Source organism: Danio rerio, chromosome 11 (genome assembly GCF_049306965.1).
Source record: "Danio rerio strain Tuebingen ecotype United States chromosome 11, GRCz12tu, whole genome shotgun sequence".
NCBI lineage: Eukaryota > Metazoa > Chordata > Actinopteri > Cypriniformes > Danionidae > Danio > Danio rerio.
In genome coordinates this window covers 28,329,055-28,354,462 of record NC_133186.1, presented here as the reverse complement: position 1 = coordinate 28,354,462, position 25,408 = coordinate 28,329,055, and the positions used below count along the sequence as shown (strand labels likewise).

Genomic DNA, 25,408 nt, shown 5'->3' with positions numbered 1-25,408 from the left:
TGGATCATCTAATAAACTTGGGAGTGGGATTGTACATACACAAGCTGTCATACTCTGACTTTTCTTGGTCATTCCTTTTCGCTTTTTTTCTCTCTTACACATTCAGTCTTTCTTTCTCTCTCACACACACACACACACACACACACACACACACACACACACACACACACACTCTTTCTCTCTCAAACTCAGTGTGTCAGAATGGCAGCTGGCCCTGCGGCTCTCCTGGTTAGTTCCCCTGATAGAGAGTTGGAGACAGACTGGACTGGTGCAGTAGTGCTTATTAGCCGTGTCTGTCTGCAGGAGCCCTGCTGAGCCAGCCTTGAACCCTCCGGCCCCCAGCAGAGAAAGAGGGAAAGACGGAGAAGAGAGAGGGAGAGTGAGGTTAAAGCTGCGGAGGACAAAAGCAGGAGTGTGACAGCCGGGGAAAGAGACCTGCCTGTCTGACCTGCATGTCCACTTAGCTAGTCACCAACTAACCTGATATCGGTCGGTGGCAGCATCATCAGTTTCAAGAAGAAACCCATTTGTTTTATTCTGTCGGAGCTATCGGATTCCTATGCAGATCGGGAAAGGCAGCATGTCCATTTGATGCATTTTTATAATTAAAGAAAGAAAGATTTCACTCCATGTCCCCTCTTCGACATCAAGTGCTCTTCTGTTTTATCAGTCGAGTACTCAAGCATTCAAAATGCCCAAAGTGCACATCACTATTGCAGAACAGGCTTAAGTAGTTGACATTGTTTTATTGTTTTTTTCCGGGGAGAGCGCGTGAAGCTGTCTGCCTGACTAACCTCAGATATTGCAATGTGGAGAGTTGCTGTGGCTGCTAAAGTTTTAATGTGCTTCAAGATTAGGGTCTGTGGACAGATGCGTTGAGGCCACTGGGTTCATCGGCAGGTTATTTTCTGCTCTGACCTGCCTTTGTGTTGTTGTTATGCATGCGCTTCATGAACCATCAGGTTCAGCCATCCAACAGAGCTCACCTTTATGGCCACTAATGGCTACAGAAGTGCTGACGCAGTCAGAGACACCCTTACCCTGACATGTCGTTCCCTTTGGTCCGCTGTTAACATCCAACATGCACCTGCAATCAACCCTGATCAGCCCAGTGGAAATAGCCCGTTATTGCCCTCATTAGATGTTATACTGTAGGTTTCTCGCACAAATTCATCACATATTAACCTAGATTGTGGGTTTGCTTAGTGTTTTCGTCTAATCTCCTCTGAGCGTGTTTCTCTCCGTAGCCTCTCATTCCACACCAGACCAGCTCATGCGAAGATCCCAGAGCTTTTATATCACAGCCATCTGTCAATACAATTTGGTCAAATGATTTCAAAACCTGTGCGTTTCTGGTGTCTTAAGCCAAGTGGCTGGCTGAGCTCCAGCTGGAATGCAGCGAGCATTAAGGCATGATGTGCGATCAAGCCGCCTCCTGCTGATTCATCCCTCACATGCTGAAAAATTACCTTTAGCTCATTAAAGAATTGTGTAAGTTAAGAAAAAATAATTTGCATAATTCATTTTCCCCTGAGAACCGGGATGATTAATTAATTACTCTGCTGTTAAACTGGATTTTTTTTTTAATTAACCTCAGGACATCCTTCATGTATGGGAATATTTGGCATTTTTTGTGTCATATTTTCAGTGTATATTTAGACGTGTGGGAATCGCCATAGTTGTGAAAAATCTCTGTGTAGTTAAAAATAGTTGAGTCAGGGGTTTTATTATTGCATTTAGGAGTCTCAATATTCTGCAATTGTCCTAATCGTTCTGCTTTATTTTTTTCTAGGCTGTCGTCTGCACCAAGATGAATCTCTTTAATATATTTTTCTCTGGCCCAGATGCTTTGCATAGTACTGAAAAGATGACGCAGACTCTTGGTTATAATACCCCAGTGTTTTATTCATATGCTCTTATTTCTAGGGACCCTACACGCCAGCAATTCCTACAGCGCTGTCTGACACTGTGCTATAGGCTGCATGTAAATGAGGGTTTTAGGGTAGTATTGTAGCGTAATGTCATGCGCGAGTCTCATTAACCTATAAGCAACCTAAACACTTCTCTGTCTCCCTTTCCTCCAACAGAACTCAATACGGCACAATCTCTCCTTGAACAAGTGTTTTCTCAAAGTGCCTCGCTCCAAAGATGACCCGGGAAAGGTAAGCATTCTCTTCTTTCTCCATATGTAGTGCTGTTTTATTCAGAAATGTGCGTTTTGTACGTTCTCTAAATACAAAATGCCACTACCAGAGCAGATTCAGTCGTTAAAAAATGCATACGGATCCTTGTGAAAGTAGATGAGAGCAAGCACTCGCAGTAACATTTTAAAAGCGCTCTCCGGAGCTCTCTCGGGTAGAGGAGAAAGCACTTCAGCCCAGCACTTACTGCACGAGAGGGGGAGACCACCACCTGCTTCCCCTCAGTCTGCATGCTGCTTGGCCGGCCCGTCACTGCTAAAACAACCAGACAGATTCACGTCTGGGCCAAATTACAAAACAGTATATTCAAATCTGCAATGTTATCGGAACCTTCAATAAATCGGTCGACAGTGGCTTTAAATGATACATTGGTTTCTGACAGATTTAAACAATTATACAGATAATGTGACTTATTGATTACAAGCTTGCAGTAACTTACTTGTCTGCCATCGGTGCTAGCAAGAAGATCAAATTTGAAAGGATACTCACAGATTTACCTTATTTAGTGTCAGCTCTCTTAATGTTCTCTTTGAAATTAAAGCACAAAAATATTTGGTTCTGTTTATGAATTGAGCATTAGTTGGTGTCTTAAAACAGCAATCTCATTTTATTTTAGGGTTAGAAGCGATAGCTTATGAGGATTAAAAAATACAAACCTGAGATTTGTTCACGTTACAAAAAAAAGTAACAAAAACTATAATGACGTTGGCCAAAATAAGTAAAGAAAAAAATTTAGTACCATGCTTCATGTAAAGTGCTCAGCATTATTGAGTACAGCCCATTTTGAATGAATATTTTTATCCATTTCTCAGTGAATATAGGCATTTTATTTTGGTGCATTCAAACAAAATAGATTTATTAGACAGATATATTTAGTAAAATAATATTTTAGTTAGCAAACACATTTAGAAAATGACAAATAATACAATTAAATTCAAGCAAATATCGCAAAAAAAATGTATTAAATATTTTTCTATAACATAAATTAGGGTGTAATAGTTTTTGGACCGTTATCATAAGTTATTTTGTTAGATTAGCTCCAAATTTGGCTTCAGTAACTGATGAATAGACAAACAAGCATTATTTAATGTCTAACAACATTAATGTTCAGAGATTGAATAATCAAATGTAAAAACATGGTGTTGTCTTCGTTGTAAAAACAGTTCAATAAAATAAATCTTTAGTAAAGGTACGATTGGTATAATTTTTTGTGCCTGAGCACAGTTACAGGCCTTAAAAATCCATGCAAATGATTTACCTTTACTCCATTATGGTTTGATTCTGGATTGACTCCACAAATATCATGTGTTCTAATCTGTGGCTCTTGGTCAATTATGGCCCGTTTCTACTGAGGTTCTGTGGTTCGGTACGGGTCACCTTCATTAGGCTTGCTATTCCACTGCCAAAAGTGTACCAATGCTCTTCTTCTTGGCCTTGTGGCTGTTCATCAAGACGAAGTTCAGGTTTGTTTGAGCTTGGGTCAACCATAGCTCATGATTTTAGGTATATATTATAATGGTGTAATGTCTCGGCTGTATTTAAAAATGCCGCATCGTTTGTTTTCTTTCTCTTGGCTTGTGTACGAGCTTATGGTGTTTCTCTGTAACGCCTTCAGCTGTGCGTCTTGCTCCGCCTTTTGGTACCCTTTTGTAATGCTAGGTACCCTTTCAAAGGCGACCCAAAAAGTGGTACGGTTAGCTTTTTATCGTTTTTTGTTTTACCACTCAGTGGAAGCAGACCAATAGAATACCAACATATAAACTTAACATTCCAGATCCTGCGATGTGACTATTGCGGATGCACACTTTGCAGTATCAATGCTGAAACAGTATATTGTGCTGCCCTAATACTTAATATACATTAAAAAGTGATTAAATATGGGGAAAAATGGCAATGAACTGAACAAAAATGCCCAACAAATTTAGGATGCATGGCAACAATTGCTGCACTATTGTGCTAAATAAGCTAGCATGTCTCTGAAACAAAACTACATGTGTTGTATTAGATTTCTTGCATGTAATTTGGAACATTATAACCCAACACACATCTTATGCCTAAATGCAAAAACGCAAAAATGTTTTGTATATGTATTATTTTAATGTGATCACTGCAACATCAAAAGTTCTTTTTTTCCTAATTTCTATACTTTATGCGGTAGGCTGTTATTGTGTAAATATGAGCAGCTAATTGTTAGTATTTTACACTTCTCAGCTTGATTAATATAATTGGATACGTTTTTCAATGTAAGCATAATACAGTTAATTGTTAGCATTTTACAGTTTTCAGCTTGATTAACATAATTGGATATGTTTTAAATGTACTTCCGGCCATGGGTGAATGCATGTTATGTACAACTGACGTATATGACTTCTGACGCATGGCATAAGATGCATTCATAGTGGAAGCTCTGGGAATAGAAGCATCTTGTGGAAACCACTTACCACACAGTTTGTTTACCACAGAAGACAACGACGAACAAGAAAACCAGCTAACGCTTTTATAATGTTAAAAAATATTACTCTTGCAATATGTGTACGTGTGTCTACCCATCTTATGTCATGCATAATATATTGTATACGCCAGTCATGTCTTATGTGCATTCGACTGCTGCCGGAAGTCAGTATTTGTATTTTTGTAGAACAGTGTTTTATTTTTAAATATTTGTGACAGAAATGTGGTGTATAGGTTAGCTTAACAACAGATTTAAGCACTTTTTAAAGCTTTAAACAAAAGTCACTACCCAACACCATTATACAGCATAGAAGAGCCAGGATCAAATTTTAAACTATGCCTCTGACTGTGTTCATCTAACAGAAAAAAATCATGTACACAGAAGATGGCTTGAGGGTGAGTAAATTATGGGTAATTTTCATTTTTGGAGTGAACTGTTCAGGGTTTAACTATTCAAACTATGCAAGGTGTAAACAGGACCACAAGTTAATTTTAAAAAGGCTCATACAAAGACAAAAAAAAAAACATACAATGCTCAGCATATTTAAGTACACCTCTTTTTTAAATCATATTTTTATTAGGAAGCTATATAATATTATATTTTTGCATATACATTAGATTAGTCAGTACTGAAGCCAAATCTGGAGCTTATCTAACAAAATAATATACAAAATAAAATAATGGTCCAAAAACTAGTACAGCCAAATGTATATGTTTTAGGAAAGTATTAAATATAATTTAATTGTATTATCTTTCAATTTCTATACATGTTTGTTAACTAAAATATTATTTTAATAAATATATCTGTTTAATTTGTTTTGTTTAAATGCAGCAAAAATACATTGCCTATATTCACTGAAAAATGGATAAAAATATTATTTTTCAAAATGGGCTGTACTCAATTATGCAGACTACTGTATTGATGTAAAATATTGTCCTTTAAAGTAGAGATGCAGCAATTAACCGGTTTCACTATTAACAGCACTTAATTAATCGTAAAGGCTTCATAATGCCTTGTTTCTGCATGAAACAAAACTTCTGCAACTAAACAAAGTTATGCCAACTGTGCGCTAGTTTAAAGCTCTGAGCTTGTACACCATACGCACACGCGTATTAAATGCTGATTTTAACTATGGCTGAGGCTATTAACTAAGGGCCGTTCACATATCTCGTTTTTTTGTGTGTGTGTGTGTGCGCAATTTAGTTATTATTAATAGAGACGCACAGTTTGCACGTAAACCCTTTCCAGGCGCACCTAATTGAAAGAATGAAAGAAGAAGAAAAAAATACAAAAGGAAAATTCAGAAAAAAAATTTATCTAGTTGATTCAAAGTGCCATTCGGACAATGATTGAGCAGCCTTTGACTACATTTGTTCTCTTTAAAAGGGAAAAACTAAGCTAATGTGTAGCTTAGATTTACATTAGACAAATACTTTTTTTTTTTTTACATTCAACATGTTTTTTTATTCTTATTTTTATTTATTTATTGATTTATTTATTCATTGTTCTGTCATTTATTTTCAGTATAAAATCATTATCTGTTTAAATGCTCAAAAACATTTTCACTTATTTTTAAGTCCTGAGCGAAATGGACTATTGTTTGTTTTTTATTACTATATTGTGCTGTATTAATAAATAGCAGTAAATAACACTGAAGAGTATAACAAGTTTTACTAAGACTACTAGTGTTTTGAAATACATGAATGGATATTAGTCGTAATAACGTAATTATTCCTCAGACTGTAATCATGCAACCAAAATCTATAATCGTTGCATCCCTACCTTAAAGTTAAGCATGCATGTCTGATGACGTGTTTGTTTACTGCAATATATACACAAAAATGGCCATTTTATCAATCCAACAACGACAGACCCCAGTTAACCTGTTTTCTTTGCCATATAGTACCGCCACCACAAAACGCACTCATTTCCCTGTATCCTCAGCCATCTTGTGCCGAGTGCATTCACGCACATACGCTCACAGCGCGACATAAAGAGAAGAGCCGAGGCATGCAGGGGATGGGGACTGAATGCTAATTTCATGTTTTGCTGTAATCCTCTGATATTGACACTCCTGGGATGTGCTCCACTAAATACAAAATAATCTATCGCTGGATGGATTCTATTCCGAATGCACGGCCAACATGCTTGCATCCCTAATGTTCAATTTGGAATTTGCCTCCTTCCACACTGCCCTCCCCCCTGGAAGGAGAACTTCAAAGCTGCGCGGGGCTCTCTTGATATGTTCCATCAATATTGTAATACAGCAGGAATATGGACCCTGCTGTTTGTACGAGATAGTAACTGAGGCGTGTTTCTCCAAGATGGCAAAAAGCGATTGTTCACTTCACCTTTGTGGTCTGCCGCAGCTGCTGAGACTGAGGAAGGCCAAACTTTTGGGGCAGATGCAATCACGTTTGCCCTTGAGTGGACTTCTGTTCTGGGAGGTTTAGCCTGTCTCGTACTGATTAGTTCCAATGGAAACCAGATTTGAAGCCATAACTACACACACAGATATGCTTCTGACTAGACCGGTAATGATTATTGATTCATTTTAGTTTATGAGATGTAGGCGACAATTGTGCAGTTTGCATTTGAGGGACCTTTTTTAATCACAGAACATTTAAGCAACAAATGGCTGTCAAGGATTAACATTGTAAATGTTAAAAATAAAAATACTTATTATATTTTGACAGAATTATAAAAACATGAGGCTTTCTGATCATGTATTAAAGGAAAATATTCTAATTCGTTTTTTTTATTTTATTATATTCATTCATTCATTTTCCTTCAGCTTAGTCTCTATTTCAGAGGTCGCCAAGCAGAATGAACTGCCAGCTATTCTGGCATACTGTATGTTTTACGCAGCGGATGCCCTTCCGGCTGCAACCCAGTACTGGAAAACACCCATACACACTCAATCTCTCTCACACACACACACTCACTTATACACCACAGCCAATTTTGTTTATTCAATTCATCTATAGTGCATGTCTTTGGACTGTGAAGAAAACTGGAGCACCCGGAGGAAACCCAAGGCAACACTAGAAGAACATGCAAAATCCACACAGAAATGCCAACTGGCCCAGCAGGGACTTGACCTAGCGGCCGTCTTGCAGTGAGGCAACAGTGCTAACCACTGAGCCACCGTGCCACTTTTTCATATTATATTATATTATATTATATTATATTATATTATATTATATTATATTATATTCATTCATTTTCTTTTCGGCTTAGTCCCTTTATTAATCCGGGGTCACCACACCGCCAACTTATTCAGCATGTTTTTACACCGCGGACGCTCTTCCAGCCGCTACTCATCTTTGGAAGACATCAACATACACTCATTCATACACACACACTCATACACTACGGACAATTTAGCTTACCCAATTCACCTGTACCGCATGTCTTTAGACTGTGGGGGAAACCGGAGCACCCGGAGGAAACCCATGCAAACGCAGGGAGAACATGCAAACTCCACACAGAAACGCCAACTGAACTGACCCAGCCGAGGCTCAAATCAGCAACCCACAGACCTTCTTGTTGCGAGGTGACAGCACTACCTAGTGCGCCACTGCATCGCCTATACAACATATGAAATTGAAAATGGTCACATCCATTTTTTGCCGGAAAATTTTAGTGGCTGAACATTTCTGTGCTTATAACCTATTCATAACACAACACAATCTACATCAGCTTTGCATGCGTTTTAAAACAGCAATACCTGTCTAAAGGAAATAATTTAACCATGGTGTCATCCTTGCTCCAGCGTGCAAAAACTTAAAACTTTTTTGATTCAGCATTCGTTTTTACTGCTGTTACCGTCTATTGTGCATGTGAATGGGGCGTGTGTGTTTGCACAAATGACAGAACTGCATGAAAGGATGCGGCGATGTACAAATGTACATTTGTTTACTGGCAGTTTGGGCTACTTATCAGAATTATGGGAATTATCGTCCCGGCAAATTGTAATTGGATGAACATTTTTTTAGGTTTATGCCTTACCCAGCATATAAAAAAAAAAAAAATCATTTATATCATTTAATTTAATCATTACTATTGGAATGAGAAGAGACTTTTAGTCAGCACAACAAAAAATGTTTCTGAAGACAATCATCTACTGCATCTTTAACTTGATGCTTCAGCCAAATTTATACTCTGTAAAATGAACCTCGACACAATCTTATTGTATTGCCACACACTTCAGGTTCATGTAAACTTTCCTTTCATGGATTTCTTTAAACGTTGCTTTCTCTCTAGGGATTTTGATGCAGCCTACAGATACTCTCCTCCCAAGGGCTTTCAGTTTTTCAAGATTTTTCAGCTAATTAAAAGGAGCGCTACTCAGCCTCCCCATCCACACTGAAAGAGTCTTGCAGTAGTTTTCATTTAAATTACATCTGCTAGGTGTAACAGACAGCCAGCACACTCAGTCACCTTCAGCTGTCCTTCATCCTCAATGCATCAATTACAGGAACACGATTGTTTAAATTGAAATCTAGAACATGAGGATGTGTAATGCAGTGAGATTTGTTCTGCATGTTACGAAAGTCTGATGACCTAATGCTTGAATATAATGCATAAATGGAGATGCAAAGTGAAGATCATGGTTCAGTATTTGATTAACGATTTGTTTTAAAGTAGCCATACTTATCTTGTGTATTTATTGTGTGGGAGCTCTCGCTACCTGTAACATTTGACATTGTTTAGCTACTTGTGTTCCATTAGAATTTATAAAGAAAGGTAATACCTTTTCACAGGACTCGGCAATCCTCTCGATTCAAGTGGTACTGTATGTGAGCTTTATTCATTAGCATAGAATATTTAATCTGTATATAAGGTTTATTCACTGGAAGTCACTGTAGGATTTTGAAGCTATATGTAAGTCACAGCACTATTCAAATTATGTATAATGCATATTATTAGCTAATTATTGGCAATTTGAAATCTAACTGCATGACATTTTGCATGCGCATAGCATTGCGTTGTGGGTTAAAAAAATATTTTATTCATTGTGGGTAAGAATCTTTTATTTTAATTATGATTTGTATGTCAGGTTCTTAATAGCAATTTAACTAAAACCATAAGCAAACTTTTGTTACTAAAAGTAAAATCATATGAAAAATAATAAATAAAATAAAATATAATAAAATGTTTTCTGAAAATCTATATAAATTTATAAAATAGATCTCTTTCTCAATAAAATCTCTCATCAGTTGGAAATGCGGATTCTTCAATGCTGTTTATACCTGTAACACATGCATAAAACGATACACCAACATACAAACAAACGCACACACATGACCCCAAAGTTTGTTCTGCAGGGAAAAGTAACAAATAAAGACATTAGAATAGTATATATATTCTGAAATTGGAGTAGTCTCTTATTTTAGAATATTAATTATTGGCCAAAATGACTGACTTTCGTCTGTCTGCTTCAGACTGACCTTAAAATTCTCTAAATGAAATGGCAAGTTAATCATTTGAATTAACGTTTATTAAGTGGCATTCTTTCATTAGGCTGGTTTTAGTACTACACTGCTTCAAAGAGCCAAAAATGCCGTGTTGAAAGCAGGTGTGATAAAGCTGCGCACTCTGTTATTGGTCAGACTGTTTTGGAGCTTTCATCACACTTAAATAACATTTTGCTGCAACAGCAGAGTGTTGAAACAAATAATGAGCTCTTTTTCTTAAGGTAGAGATGTAGTGAAAAACTACTGGTGCAGGAGTTGTGCTCATTGCCATTCCGTGGCTGCTAACCTGTGTGTATGCGCTGTATTGCTGTTTAAATGCAGAAATTTACATCATTTTATCAATATGTCTTTGGAGGCCGAGCGTTTGAGGAACCTGAAGCATGCTGTCTAGACAAATCCTTTGGTGATTTTCAATTATTCTCCTTGCTTAGGTGCACGCACGAGCTATGCACAAGTAATTTGAAAGGTCTTGATCGCACCCTCTCTGGACAATTGAGATCTTATCCCATATAATATGAAATATTTTAAAATAAAACCCAAGCCTGGAGGTTAATTTCTTTTTCTTTTTCGCCCAACTTCACGGCCAGAGTTGCCTTTAGCTTCTGGGAAGAGCAGCAGTATTGAAAAATAAATTAAACAGGAAGAATGCAAAGATAAATTATTCAGCCAGGGTCTTGGGTGCTTGGATACCAGCAGCCCCAAACCAAGGTGTGCTATTTTCTGCCTGATTATCAGAGCTCAGACCTGACCAGAAATCCAACACCTCTGTGTCCAGCCCTGAACAGGAGCAATCGATAAACCTGCGGCTGAGGAAGAGGGGCTTCAGGAGGGGCTTAACATTTTACCTGCCTCTGCTAAGGCTCAGGAGAGATGTGAAGCGAGAGAGCGAGTGAGAGAGCGCAAGAAACGGCTGTAGTGAATAGCCCAACTTCTTCGCACCTCGACATATAGCTCCGTGAACGTCCTCCTGACGTGATGGGCTTACAGATGAGCTTTGTAAAACTTTGATGAACTGAAAGTTGTACGTGTTTGATGGCCAAAGCACCCACTATTTGATTACAGAAGTTTTTCTCTTGGAAACCCTGCTGATTATCGTGCTCTGTTTCTTCTTCTTCTTTTTTTTTTTTTAAATGAAAGTTTTATCGAATGGCTTTATGTTGACCACTGTTTTAAAGACTGATGGCTTGCACTGGGACTAATAGTCCGTCTTCATTCTGTTTTTAGGGTTCGTACTGGGCAATTGACACAAATCCAAAGGAGGACACACTGCCCACACGACCCAAGAAGAGGCCACGGTCTGGAGAGCGGGTGAGTGAAATTTTTGTGTGTGTGCGTGTGTGTACGTGTTTGTGTTTATGTGTGCTCCGAGACCCCCTGGTGGTCGGTTTTCAGACTTACAGACTTTCACAGGCCAAACTATGCTCATTACTTTGAGTCTGGGAGTGATCAAAGAGCAGAAAGCACACTCTCTCTCTCTCCCAGTTCAAGCTCAGTGTCACTGATTTGCACAACACTTCACTTGACGCAGTGGTTGCTCACTTGCTTCCATTCAATCACCCCTGTTATTATGACCTTGTTTTTCAGTGCAGTGATGATGATAAGTTAGTTATTTTTCTAACTTTTTGATTCCAAGGTCACTGATTGTCCTCAAGTGTTTGAAGGCTCCACAACTTTTGTCGTTTGTGATTTACTGGAAATAGTTGTTGTTGTTGTTGTTTTTCCACCCAATAAAAAAAACATTTTTTATATAAAATATTTAAAATGGAGTAGGTTTATTTTCTTGGCTTATCCAGGTTTCACAGTTTTAGCATTAGGGTACCTCATCTATCTAAACATTCCTTCCATACAGGTAGTTTTCTAACAAGGTGACACTGACAAATACTGACCTGGCATGCCAAATACAGCATTTTTTGGCCGTTTTCACGTATGTGTCAACCCATATCGTTTTAAAAACATTGTCATGTAAATGTGAAACTTTTTCAAAATGCAAGGAAAAAACTTTGTATTTCTTGGTACTTTGTAAATGTAGTCACAGATTATTTGATATATTTGCAAACTTCTAATCCCCGGGTAGCCTTTTGGGCAAGCACATTTATGTCTTTGGTAGACTGAAATTGGTTCATGTATCCCAAATAGAACAATTATTTACTAACTCAAAATGAATGCATACATTTACTAAATACAATTATAATGGCATCCATTTTGGGCTGTAGATAACATTTCATTTCTATTTCCACCTTCGAAATATTTATCGTTTACATCCTTCCCTCACACCTCATTCAGCTGCCAATTTTTGTTCATAGTTTTGTCACATCCCATTTAGGCTACTGTAACTCCCTTCTGTTTGGCCTCCCTAATAAAACTGTTCATAAATTACAACTGGTACAAATCGCTGCAGCCCGTATTATCACAAAAACTCCCTCGATCTGTCACATCACACCCATTCTACAACATCTTCACTGGCTTCCAATATTTTTCAGAATTAATTATTAATTAATTCTTTTCACTTTTAAAGCAATTTACAATCTTGCTCCTCCATACCTTACTAATCTTGTTCATATCGCCACACCTTCCTTGAACACTCAGGTCTTCTTCTTCCATTCACCTCACTGTCCCCTCTGTCCGCCTTGTCAGCATGGGGAGCAGATCTTTCAGCCACTCTGCTCCTCAGCTTTGGAAATCACTTTTTCCGTAATTGAGACTCTTTTACAATTTAAATCCAAACTCAAAACACATCTGTATTAAACAGCTTATTCACTTTAACCCGACTGCATTTTTAAAAAATGTATATTGTATTCTATTGACTTTTATTGTGTTTTTATTTAAACTGATTGTTCTAGCTGTCCTGTACGGTGATCTTGAGTGTCATGAAAGGCGCCTTTAAATAAAATTGCATTTGCATTGCATTAATTATTTTAATTAGTTAATTTTATTTTTTATTTTTTAATATCCCTGGAGAAAAAAGAGGAAATTTTGGTATGGCCTAACTTTACCTTTTTTTTTCTTCTTTTTTTTTTTTTATCAACTTGGTACCAAAGTGCTAGTTCGTTGACAACACCCGTAAATGCAAATACACATCCAAACATATACAGGATGACTCCTTGCTGCATACATATAAAGAAGAAGAAAAAAACATAATGGCTCCTCTATGTATGAAAATTACAAAAACATAATTACCCAATTTGTGAGACAATGCAGAAGCATTAAAATAGACTGTATTTTTTCTCTTATTAAGATAGCCTGACAGGCAGGGTGGATTCATTTTTGGTTGCATGACTGAAAAACATAATAGCCTCGGGATGTCGGACTAGCAGTTTTGCGAGCCCTGATTTGTCAGAAAAGCCAGTGAAACTGCTACTTTCTTTAAGGCTGAATATATCAGTGTGTACTTATAAGTTGTACAATATACAGTATGCTTCATAAATGTATTTCACAAAATATTTAAGCAATTTGGGGTGCCTGTAGTAAAAAATACATTTCTGTAGAAAGCTTCTAGTAGTTTAGTTCAATGTAGCGCACGTGCCTATTGCATGTATTTTTATCTTTTGGGAAGAATGAACTTTAACCATACCATATGTAAGGTTTTCTGTTTACATAGTCTTACTTAAATTTGTCAAACTGACTCAGATGGAAGCTTTTTTCCAAAATAAAATATTGCCCAAGTCTCGTTTTTTTTTCTTTCAGCATTAAATTGCAGACCAGCCCACCTTAGTATGAAGTTGCCTGTGTTTGTTCTTGCTTTTTTACGAGGCCAGAAATATGTGACAATATAGGCTTGGCGTGTTGATAGAAAAGGAATGAGACATGGCTGAATATTTCCTGAGTTGGGAACACTGGCTTTGTTTCATGTCTGAGTCGGTGCTTTACAGTCGTGCAGCACACAGGTTTGCTGATTGCGCGCTCATATCTTTTTATATAGCTGTCTCACTCGGCACGGCTCAGTTTATCTTGTAGAGGGGGTCCAGCTTATTAATAAACTGTGCCCCAGGCAGCCTTTACATACGTTGCATTCTGCAGTCATTTTTTAGCAAACATCAATTAATGCAGAGTTTCTGCGCCGGTTATTTTCAGCCAGAGCTTTTTCCTTCCATTATTTATGAGCAACGCTCACCGGAATATACAACTCTGCTGCTCTCGATGCCGGCCTCCGAGGTTGACCTGGCTCACAGGCATCTTGCATCATTTTGTCCACCCCTGCGTTGTGAATCGGAGGCAGGCCAACCGAAAGAGTTCAGCTATAGTGAGAGCAAGGGGTGGGGATTGAAGATATCTAGACGTATGACAGGATGCTATATAGAGGAAAATACCATTTGTGAAGAAGCATGTTATTTATAAGGGCATCAGTCTGCGACTAAATTGCAGTCACAAACACAACAGAAAAACAAAATGTTAGATTGAAAAAGTCGCTTTTATTAAAAGGCATCAAATTTTGGTCCTCTTGCATAAAGTCAAAAGTTTTGCATGACATGAGGCTGAGTTCTCAAAAAAAATCTGCTCCCATTATTGATGGTAATATTAATATTGTCAAGGACTTTGCAGATGAAGTTTCCAAATTTTGTTGGTTTTCATATCCTATCATGGTTGGTTGTAGCTGTGACATTATTCTCTATTAAGGAATTTACATTTACAACATTTGTCAAATGTGCAATATGGAGAACAGCACTCTTGCTTGTAATGTTGCTTAATTATAGTTATCTAATTGAGGGGGTTTTCCCCCTTTATTTAAATAATAATGGTATTTTTATAATGGTATTTTAAATGTTGAAACCATTTTGATAGATTGTCATCAAATGGCTTTGTCTAATGCTTGTTTCAGAGTTAAATTCGTGGTCTGAACTGCATCATGGGTTGTACACGTGTGCATTGGCAGTGCATATATTTATTTAATTAAACTTTAGTCTGTGGAATTTGAAACTCTCACTTAGCCACGTTGTGATGCTGATTTAATTCTGTTAAATTTAGCAACCCTAGCTATTTCACACCCCATGTGCACTGTTACTTTAAAAGCATCTAAATAGCTTGGACAAAAAAGTCTGAATGTCAGAAAGCACACGTGATAAGCTTCGGATTTCCCTGCATAGAGAATGAGAGGTGTCTGCCTTCTTCAAATTTTGTGACATCTCTGTTAAACATAAATAAATCAGACATTATTTATTTATGATTTAAATCGCTATCTGACAGACCCAAAGTGATGCTCAAGCACCAGTTATTTTGTCCTTTTTGCTTCATAAATGAGAGTTTTGCATAACTCATAGGCTGCATATACATATAGGCTGTGTGTCTTAACTGGTGATGGTCATATGATGGCAGGTAAATGTAGTTTGGCAAAATTTGGCAACATTTGTAGGACAGAACTCGCTGACAGTGACATTTAATCAGCGATTCTTGGCAGTGCACATTTGATTGACAGTGTCTGTTTTACATAAATTACACATGAGGGCTGGATAAAGTGCTCATATACAACAGATAAAAATTCTTCATTAAACTTTTTTTTTTGTGCTGTTCATAGTGAACTTCACAAAACATCATTTAGTGCATTAGCCTTCCATAATCTGAAACTTTGCGAAAGACAAAAGACTGCAACTAAGTGACAAAACACAGAGGATTAAGAGATGTTATTTTGATGCCCTTAATTATTGTGCAATATCATCACTTTGTAAACAAGTTTTGAAGGGAGAAGTATGACATGTATTTAAATGTCTTTTCTCTTGTAATCAATCAGTGTTTGATCTGCATGTTCTAAATAATGGCACATACCATTACATTTACTCAGAAAAGCCTTTCAGTCATGTACATAAGCTTTGTTAGTCTGTGTTTGTTGGGGATTATTTAGCTAAATTTGCAGTACATTACAAATTCTTATTAATTTTTATGTTTGTTCATAAATGTATGAATAAATCTGTAATTAAAACTATTTATCTCATTAAAGGTACCCATTAAATGTTTATATTGCAACAATGCATTGGTGTACAGTAAAGTTGATACTAAAACATTTAAAATATATGTAAGTTATCTCTGTAGATAATGAATAATGTATTTGCGGATTAGAATTAGGGCTGGGCGATATGGCAAAAATGCAATCTTGATAATTATTTTCCATATTGAATGATAACGATATATATTTCGATACAAGTTGTCAATGCCTTCAGATTTAAAAGAGTAAACCAACAATGACTGAAGCCAAAACAATTTAGAGGGACCATTTAATAACATATCTTCAGACAATAAATTATTAGTGTCTGAAAATTCAAGATATCTCTAATGTCAGCACACTTTAACATTTCCATTGTTGCACATTTCTGCTATGTGATTGGCTCTTAGATCAATATAGAGTAAAAAAAAAGTCCAGAGCTTATCATTGATATTGGCAAATTTTATCGTGATTCAATAATAAATCGTTAATAATATCAAAAATAGTATTGGTTATCGGCCCAGCCCTAATTAGAATGTTGTTTTCTCAAACATAGCATGATTGCGCTTGTGATAGTTTAGCTAATTTATCAAATACTGAGCAAAAAATATATTTATCTTTTGCTCCAAATCTGATTGGGATTTCAACTCCACCTCATTTTGAGCGAGGAAAAACCCTTATTCTGATAGACTAATTGACCTTGTGTGTGTGTGTGTGTGTGTGTGTGTAGTCGGTGGCGAGTGTTTTCTTCTGTATGGTCAGGCTGTTAGACTGGTGTCGTTTATAATTGCCACACTCCAGACTGCAGTGAGAGTATCATTCTCTCAGCACACGGCTCTGCCCTCAGGCCACACACAAACATTTTTCAAACTGACACTCACTTCACTCACATCAAAAACCTCCAATTAGATCCATTCTCTCGCAGCCTGATCCTGCATGAAAAATAAGTGGAAATTCTGTTGGTGCAAAGTGTGACGCTTGCTATTAAGAGTGTATTTCATTAGACATACAGTCGCTCGCTCTCTTTTCTCTCTCTCTCTCTCTCTCTCTCTCTCATATCCTCCTGCTGTCTCTTTTAAGAATTTCTTTGACATTAAAAATTGTGACTTAGCAAAATCTCATTTATGTTTATCACAAATTAAAAATCGCATTGTTGCCAGGCAATCCTCTTATAATAAGCAGTTTTGGGAGACAGGCGTGCCGAAGTTATCTTTTACCCCAGAGAGAGCACGGGGAGCCGTTCCTCTCTCCTGCTCATCTCTTTTCCCAGAATGCCTCCAATTTTGACCTAAATAAAAGGTGTTGCTCTTTTGTTGTCGATAAACGCTCGCTGCATATGCTTTTTAAATTTCTGCCACCAGAGTAATATCAAAGGCCTTTGAATGGAAATCAAAGTCACTTCACATTGCTCATCATCTCCATCCCGGTCGGCTGAACATGTCTTTTTCTTTTGCGCTTTCCTGCAGGCGTCCACGCCGTACAGCCTGGAGTCGGATAACTTGGGAATGGACTGCATCATCTCTGGAAGTGCCTCTCCAACGCTGGCAATCAACACTGTGACTAACAAGGTAGCGTTCAATCTCCAACTGCACTAGTCCTGGCTGTGTTTCTCTTATCGCGGCTCACTCCAGCAGCCTACATACCCAGTTTTTATTTTCTGTTTGTTCTTTCATGGCTATGTGCATGTACTTCGTAACAGAACTGATATGTGAGGCTTTTGTTTGAATACACGCCTAAGAAAACCGACTCTATTGGACAGGCGTCATGTATGCAAATCCTATTAATAGTGAATGTGTGGTGTATTGTAAATATTTAATACCTTATTCTATATGTCCGTCAATTTCAGAAATGACAGGTTTCCGCCTACACAAAATATTAAGCTGTGCAAGGATACGGTATTCTTCATTGTTTTATTTTTTCTTGTGTGGACTGTTGTTTAATTATAGCTGAAGTATTTGATTTTTATATTAAATTGCTGTATGGAATCCTCTTAATATTCACAAACAACCCAATTTCCATTTGTCGCACACTAAATAAGCAAACATCTTGATAAACGACCCAATAAATAAAACAGATCCCTCAGATTTCACCTTGACCAAGAGAAAGTTGCATGACTTGAGTATGACTGCTTGCTCTCCTTTATACAATGCAAGAAAATGGGCTTTTTTCTGTGTGGTGAATTAAATACAGGCAGTTTAACATGTACTGATCTCGGAATATTTCTTTAAAGTGAAAGTTAAATTGCATTAAAGGTTGCGCTGCATCTTGAAAAGCTTGTATCATGGTGATAAATGCTTTTCTGCTAGAGAACGGTGAGTTTGTTCAACGTTTGTAAGTCTGCTTACCTGCTGTATGCTTCTAGACAGAGCACCCGCAGTGACTCTTTTCACAACTCGTCCTCCGTGGCATGACTTCATGGAGAAGTGTGTAAAAAGGAATGGAGCAAAACACTCTGAAATTTAAATGGGCTTTTTAACCTTAAGCGTTCCACTCTTGGCCCAGTTCAGGCTGCGCGCTCTCTCTGGAGTGCTTTTACAAAGCCCAAAAGCATCAGTTATTAATTTACTTCAGGCATTAAACCAATAGTATTTCACATTAAGCATGGTGTTTAAGATGAGGACCGAGGGGGGGAATGTGGAATTCATTTGGATTGAATTATAGAAAGTTTGGTGAGATTTTTAGCTGGATAGAATACAGTATAAGCAGATCTGATTATGTTAAGTTATGGGGTGTATATAGTATTGTGTATGTTGCAACATGGCTTTTGCAAGACACAGTTATCATCTCAAATAGAACCAAATGTATGTGACCAATTTGAAACTGTCACAGATTTAAATGGAATAAAAAGACATTTCTGTCAATCCAGTATTCTTGGCAAATGTGATGTTGACCAAAACGAAGTATGTTTCTTCTAATAAAAGTCCCTAGGCTTTGGAACACAACCTATATATCAGCGTGATAAACTGTAATCCACTTTGTTGTAATGTATTATTGTTGTTTCAGCACACCTTCCAGGACTGTTCCACTTTTAGAACATTTCACACACACCAAAACAATGCAAGCATAAGGTATGACTGATTCATATGGGAAGAATTTCAAGAACCACCCAGTGAGGGATTTTGAGGTTATCCCATGAGCATATGCTTTCTTTGCCCTCCTACTCGAAACGCTGATAGATTAGAAACCAAACATGCGGGAGAGCAAAAAACAAGAAGACAGAGTTCGGTGGCTCCTTGGAGATGCTGTTTCTCGGTGTGGGCCCTGTAAACAGAGAACACGCCACGCCTCTCGGGCACTTCATGCCAAGCCACAGGAATTCCCTTCTTCTCATACTTTCCCGCCTGCCTGCTCAGACCAATAGTAGAATGGCTGTGCTGCATAACATGAAGGAAAAGCCTGGCTGCGACTGAGCATTCTCTCTCTTTCTCTCTCTCCCTCTGACTAATTGATCATCATAAAATGCTTTTCCCTCTCTCACTGAGCAGAAGGAGATGAAATCTGCACACTCGTGTATCTTCTATACAGTTAAAGGTAGAAAATAAAATGTTAGCATATACTTGCATTGCAAAAAAAAATTCCTACTTAGAATTTTTTTTTTCTTGTTTGTTGTCCAAATATCTTAAAGTTCTTAAATCAAGAAGCATTTTCTAGACAAGCAAATATATTTTCTGTTTTAAGAAATAATCTGCTAAAATGTAAGTTAATTTATTTTTTTATTTATTTTTCCTTAAAAGAGGCTCAATCTGGCAATAAGGCAGAAATTGCGCCATCATTGGAACATGTTAAATCTCTGAAACTTGAAGCAGTTACTGTAGATTAAATGCTTTCCCATCTTGCATTTTGTCTACCTTGACTGCTATCTTGTCTACCTTGACTACTAATGCTGGTAAAGCACAAGCATATTACACTTTCTTAAAGTTTAGGTTTGAAGAACATTACACCCTATTTTATCATAATTATCTGTTTTTATAACCACATATTTCCCCTTTTCTCTCTTTTCTTTTTTCTTTTATTATCATTATTTGTTTTACTTAATATAGACCATTTTGAGGGATGTAAACAAAACAACGGTCCCAATACATTTCCTGTTTTACATTTTTAACTTCTATAGCTTTTAGAAAATATAAAAAGAGCCACATATTGTTAAATAATGTTATGAGAGCTGTTTTAACATGCAGTTAAAACTGAATTGTTATAGTTATGAAATAGTTTGATAACAAGCAGGAAGTGTTCATGACCACATTGAAATGGTCTGTACCATGTTGCCGACCTCAACTTTCGGTACTGACCTGTTTATATGCTTAATTTGTAAAATGAATGCACATCATATAAAGTTTACACATCATATACTGTTTGTTGTACAAAATGTTGGTTATAGTGTGGTTTATTTTTATTTTTTAATCAATTTTGTACTGTTACATACTTCCTCTTTTACTTTTTTTTCTCTTATTTACTGTCACAAAATTTGATAAATAAATCTTTTAAAATTTAAATCTTTACAATTACAGATTATTTAGCTTACCACTTTGTCAGATTACTGTAATTTGCTTAGGTTATTTGCTAAGAAAAAAACTTACTTAGTTTTGACATTATTTCTTAAAACAAGACACTTTTTTTAGAAAATGCTTTTGATTTAACTTGGACTGGAAATGACAAATCTTAGAACATATATTTTTTGCTGTTTGTCTGTGCTCAATCAGTTTTTTAAATGTTGAAAATAGTGCATGTTTATTATTTTAGATAGCTTTTGATTTAAATGGAATGAAAGATGCGTTTGGGACCTAATTTATAGCTGACAAATCAGTTTTCAGACTTTGTTGCTTAACAAGAAGCATGTTGCTAAATGCATTTAAATAAATATTTAATAGAGCGTGTTGTACGGTTTAAAATAAATCTAAATAATTTGAATGTCTATATTTTTGTAATTATTATATAAAGAATAGCTCACTCTCAATTTACAACTCAAGTTATAAAGCAAATATGATTTTGTGTGATTTAATTATATTTAGTCATATTTAAATGCATTTAAAATGTATTATTTGTTACATAAAAACTAATTGAATTGAAACAAGCTGTACTTTTTAAACCTTTTTTCTCACTTTCTTTCTTTTCTTTCCTGCAAATATTGTTTTTAAATTGCATTGAAGTAGGATTTTTTTCTTTTGAATGCGAGTTATTGTTAGAGACACCTGGGTGGATTTCTCTTTGATTTCATAATCCTTGTCTCATGCTGCAGATTAGTCGCCTGTATGAAAGACTCCACTGGCTTTTGACTTTAATTCACAGCTAAATATAGCGCTCCTTTTCCACCGCAGCAAACACACAAGAGTATTTGCAATGGATTTGTTCACCCCTTACCTTCTCTCTGCGTGTTACTTTCCCACTGTTCGTGTGTGTGTGTGGACTTGCACAGTGTTAGTATGTAGGCGTCTACATTTTGGGCCTTGAACAAACCACGGTGTGATGAGGTCTTTAAATCATACTTTATGGATACAGGGAGTAAAAATAGATTGTGGTGAAAGGCTCACGGCTAAAAGCCTCTTTTATGACTTAATTACACATAACATTTATACTTGTTCTTCACACCGGGTTTTGATTATAATTGTAACAGTTATTTTTTCTGCGTGATTGAATTTTCGACATGCCTGAGCTTTTCTGTGTTTAGTTGCGCACAGGGTTAGTTGTTCTGGTAATGTACTGTTTCTAGGGCTAAACATAGCTAAAAGAGGGGAGAGTTATAATATGCAAATCATTCCATGACATTAACCCCCTATCCACCCTCAATCCAGTGCGGCTCCAGCAACCATTCTGCTCCGCTCTTTTGATGAACAGGGAATAATAGGATTGGGAAACATTTATTCTGCTTGAATGGTAATTCTCTGTAAGAGACCGTGATCTGTAATGTGTCTTTCTAACTGCTGTCGTGCTGAGTCAAGGGGGAACAGAACTGAAGCGTTCGCTGTATCTCTTATGGCAACGCAAACAACTATGTGGCCTTTTGAGTTGCACATTATCCATACAATGAAGGTCATTGAGTTCCAGTGTTGCTTTGGAACTTTATTTATTATCAATTTATTCAAAATTCAAACATTTTTTGGACCACATCCATACCATCCTGCAGCCTAAAGCCTGGTTTATGGTCGTTGTGTTGTTGAAGGTTTGCTTTGGGTGCACGAGACATGATTTTGTCTGGCATAGCACACAATTTTTTTGGAACTTTGTTTGCAGCTTCACATCCAAAGATGTACACCTTTAAAAATCCAAAAGAACCAAATGAGGTCCTTTAGATTTCCTTTGAAGCTTTAAAGGAGAACAATGGAAACGTAAGTCTATAACAGAAAGTCTTTATGGAACTTTAAGTAAATCATGCTTCAGTTGGGTTGCAAAACATAATAGTAAGAAACTTTTCAGATCATGGTGATGTTTTAACTGACTGAAATTATGATTGCTGGCTACATCATTTTGATTTGAGTCCAAGCTTGGGAAGGTTAACACAATTATCCTGTGGGCTGTTGTACTTAAATTTGAGGATGGGTAGATGGTAGTGGTAGATGGTTGTGTTCTTGTGTCAAAAAATGTAGCCCATCTTCGTTTGAGTTTTTATTGTGTAATATTTTTTCTGATGATTTTAAAGCTTGCACCTAACAAATATCCTAATTTACCAAAAACAAACAAAAAACTAAACCTGAAACTAATAAAAAAACAAACCAAAACTAAGCAACTACAAAACCTAGAAACTAATAAAAACTATTGAATCTACATCTGAAAACTAATTAAAACTGAATTTGAGAACAAAAAGTCAAACTGAAAAAAAAAACTACTGAAAAATCCAAAACTATTATAATCTTGGTATAAATCTATAGACTATGCTAAGCCAGGTCAGTCAATGGGAGACACAACTTTGTTGTTGGTGAAAGAGTTGCAAGTCCAGTCTTTGTTGGTTCTAATTTAGAATGGTGAAGGGACTCTCTAAACAAGCACAGTCCTTCAGATGAGATATTAAGACGAGGTTTGTTACGCTTATTTTGTTAGGTTTGTTCTGGCCCAATGCCCACCATTGGCCTTTATCAATCATGGCCTGCTAATAATCCCCATCCTCTCGTTCCTCTCCACCTATTTTCTATCACCCTTGCTCTGTTGTCAGATTATCCAGGTGGATGCTGCCCATTGGTGGTGAGTGATGGACAGATCCCCATTGATGATTGTTGCAGGGAGGGATGAATATGAAAAGTTTGACCAATACAGATTACTGATAACTCTTTGTATTGGGAAGCTGAAAATATGTATGCAAACCTAAATAAAGTTTTCTGTTTCTCATTAGAAAAGCAATACACACAAATACAGTGGACCACTTTTTTCTGGAATTAATTTTAAAACCAAATTAAACTACAGAAAACAACTAAACTGCAACGACAATGTAGATTAAAATGTAGAAATTTCTTTGGTTAAAATAATTTACCATTTTCTGTTCTAATGTAGTTGAAAGTGGAAAAACTCACCCACTGACGGCATCTTATTTCTTCTAAGCTTTAAGCTTTCTTCTAGCTTAAACATCTGTAAAATGTTTGCTACATGTAATATGCAATGTAATGGGGAAGGCACTTGTCAATATCCTCATGGCCAGTAGCATGCATGTGAAATGAACCAGCTGGCGGAAATAACCCACAATTTAATGGCTGATTGTTTTCTTTTATTATTCTTATCAGGCCTATAATAGGTTATTGAGCCATTACATTTACAGAAACATTTTGTGTTCAAATTTCTCATTGTTAGCAACATTGAATAATACAAGGAAGCTTCAAAGCCACTTTTCAACCAAACTGACATTCCTGGTAAAATGACCGGATTTTACCAAATAAGAATTTCAAGAAAAAAACACTGCAGAATCAACTAATGCTGACGAATGCTAATTAACACAACTGTACCTTAGGGGAGTTTGGGATGATTAAATGGAAATGAAACAATGACCAAATATTCATTTTCAGTTCCATGAACTACCTGTTAAGTGTTGCATGAAAGCCTCTGTATATCCTTACTGAAGCAGGTGAATCTTGGGACTTGTTGCGTGGTTTTAGCACTGCGCTGCTGCTGCCAAGACATGCGGCGTGTGATGCGAGCACGGCCAGCATTGTTGCGATTCCATTCATCCTTTCCTACCACCGCAAACTCAATGTAGGACTATTCTCTCAGGAGCTCATTATATTCATTCCCCATACCATCTCTCCATTGCCTTATTTATTTTCGTTTTGCAACCAGCACATATTTGCAGTTCAGCTTTTCAAATGATAATTGGGATTATCATTTTGAAGTGGAGGTTCTTCCGCTTCGGAAAACTGCGCATTCAACAGCGCACGCAGAAAGGTCAGGGTCTCTGTAGCATTCGGGACCTTTGTGAGCTGTCCCAAACCAATTTGCGCTGTGCAAGTTGACGGTTTCAACGCTGCCAGCATCGTGACCTTTACTGAAGGAGAGCTCTCCCCTCTCAGCCTGTCTGAGACAGCAGATCATCTTGCTGGCCACCAGCCACGCTCTCCCTCCATATGAGCCACAGTGTGGGGTGTGCCACATTAATGTTGACCTTACTCTTGTACAGACAGTGTGGTGTTCGCATGCCACACGTCACATTTATGACGCAGCCGTCTGTTGTGTTGCTATTACAGTTATGCAGAGGGCTGAGAATTCCCCTCCAGACCTCTTAAACCAGACGGATTCTCTTTGGTTGGCTCCTTTCCCTCAGCACCACCCATGTGGTATCTGTGCTGCAGAGACTTATCATTGTCATATCTACAACTAACCTGTGGAATGTACCTGACAACAAGTGAAATACCAAAGCATTTTTTTGTTTGTTTGTTTGTACCTGTGAATTAAAGTATATTAAAATGTAATGAAGTGCAGTTACCTGAATTCACCATCTATCTTAATTTCCTTTATTTTTTAATTACAAATATTGCCTTTTTTACATATCATTAAAATGCCAAAAAATATTGGAAATCCACATCAATAATGCAAAACAAACCAACAAATGAAAAAAAGCTGTGATAAGTTTACATTTATAATGCAGTGCTTCCCACAGGTTTGAAATATACTTGTGGTGGTGGCCAGATTGAAACACATTCTTTACCCACGGCACATAAATTGTTTACGTCTAAACCAAAAATAATGTGATTTTTAACAATATTTTAATTTATTTTGACACTGTTATGACAGTTTTTTTTCAATGGGTTAAAGATTTAAAAAAGAATGTTAAAATACAAAAAGAAATCCCTATTTTCTCTTATTTCAATGCTAGCTGGGAGGCATCTGCACTCTTTCTCTCTTTCTCTCTCTCTCTCTTTCTCTCTCTCTCTCTCTCTTTCTCTCTCTC

General features: G+C 36.9%; 1 protein-coding gene across 2 annotated transcripts in view; it reads left to right on the top strand.

The window, feature by feature from the left end:
- foxj3 (forkhead box J3) overlaps positions 1–25,408 on the top strand; it is a 130,206-nt gene that overhangs the window by 78,702 nt on the left and 26,096 nt on the right. For both annotated transcript variants that reach the window (XM_001922238.8, NM_001326388.1), the window contains exons 3-5: positions 2,088–2,162; positions 11,358–11,441; positions 17,511–17,612. In XM_001922238.8, the coding sequence (XP_001922273.1) occupies positions 2,088–2,162; positions 11,358–11,441; positions 17,511–17,612 (261 nt within the window). The remainder of the gene's footprint in view (positions 1–2,087; positions 2,163–11,357; positions 11,442–17,510; positions 17,613–25,408) is intronic.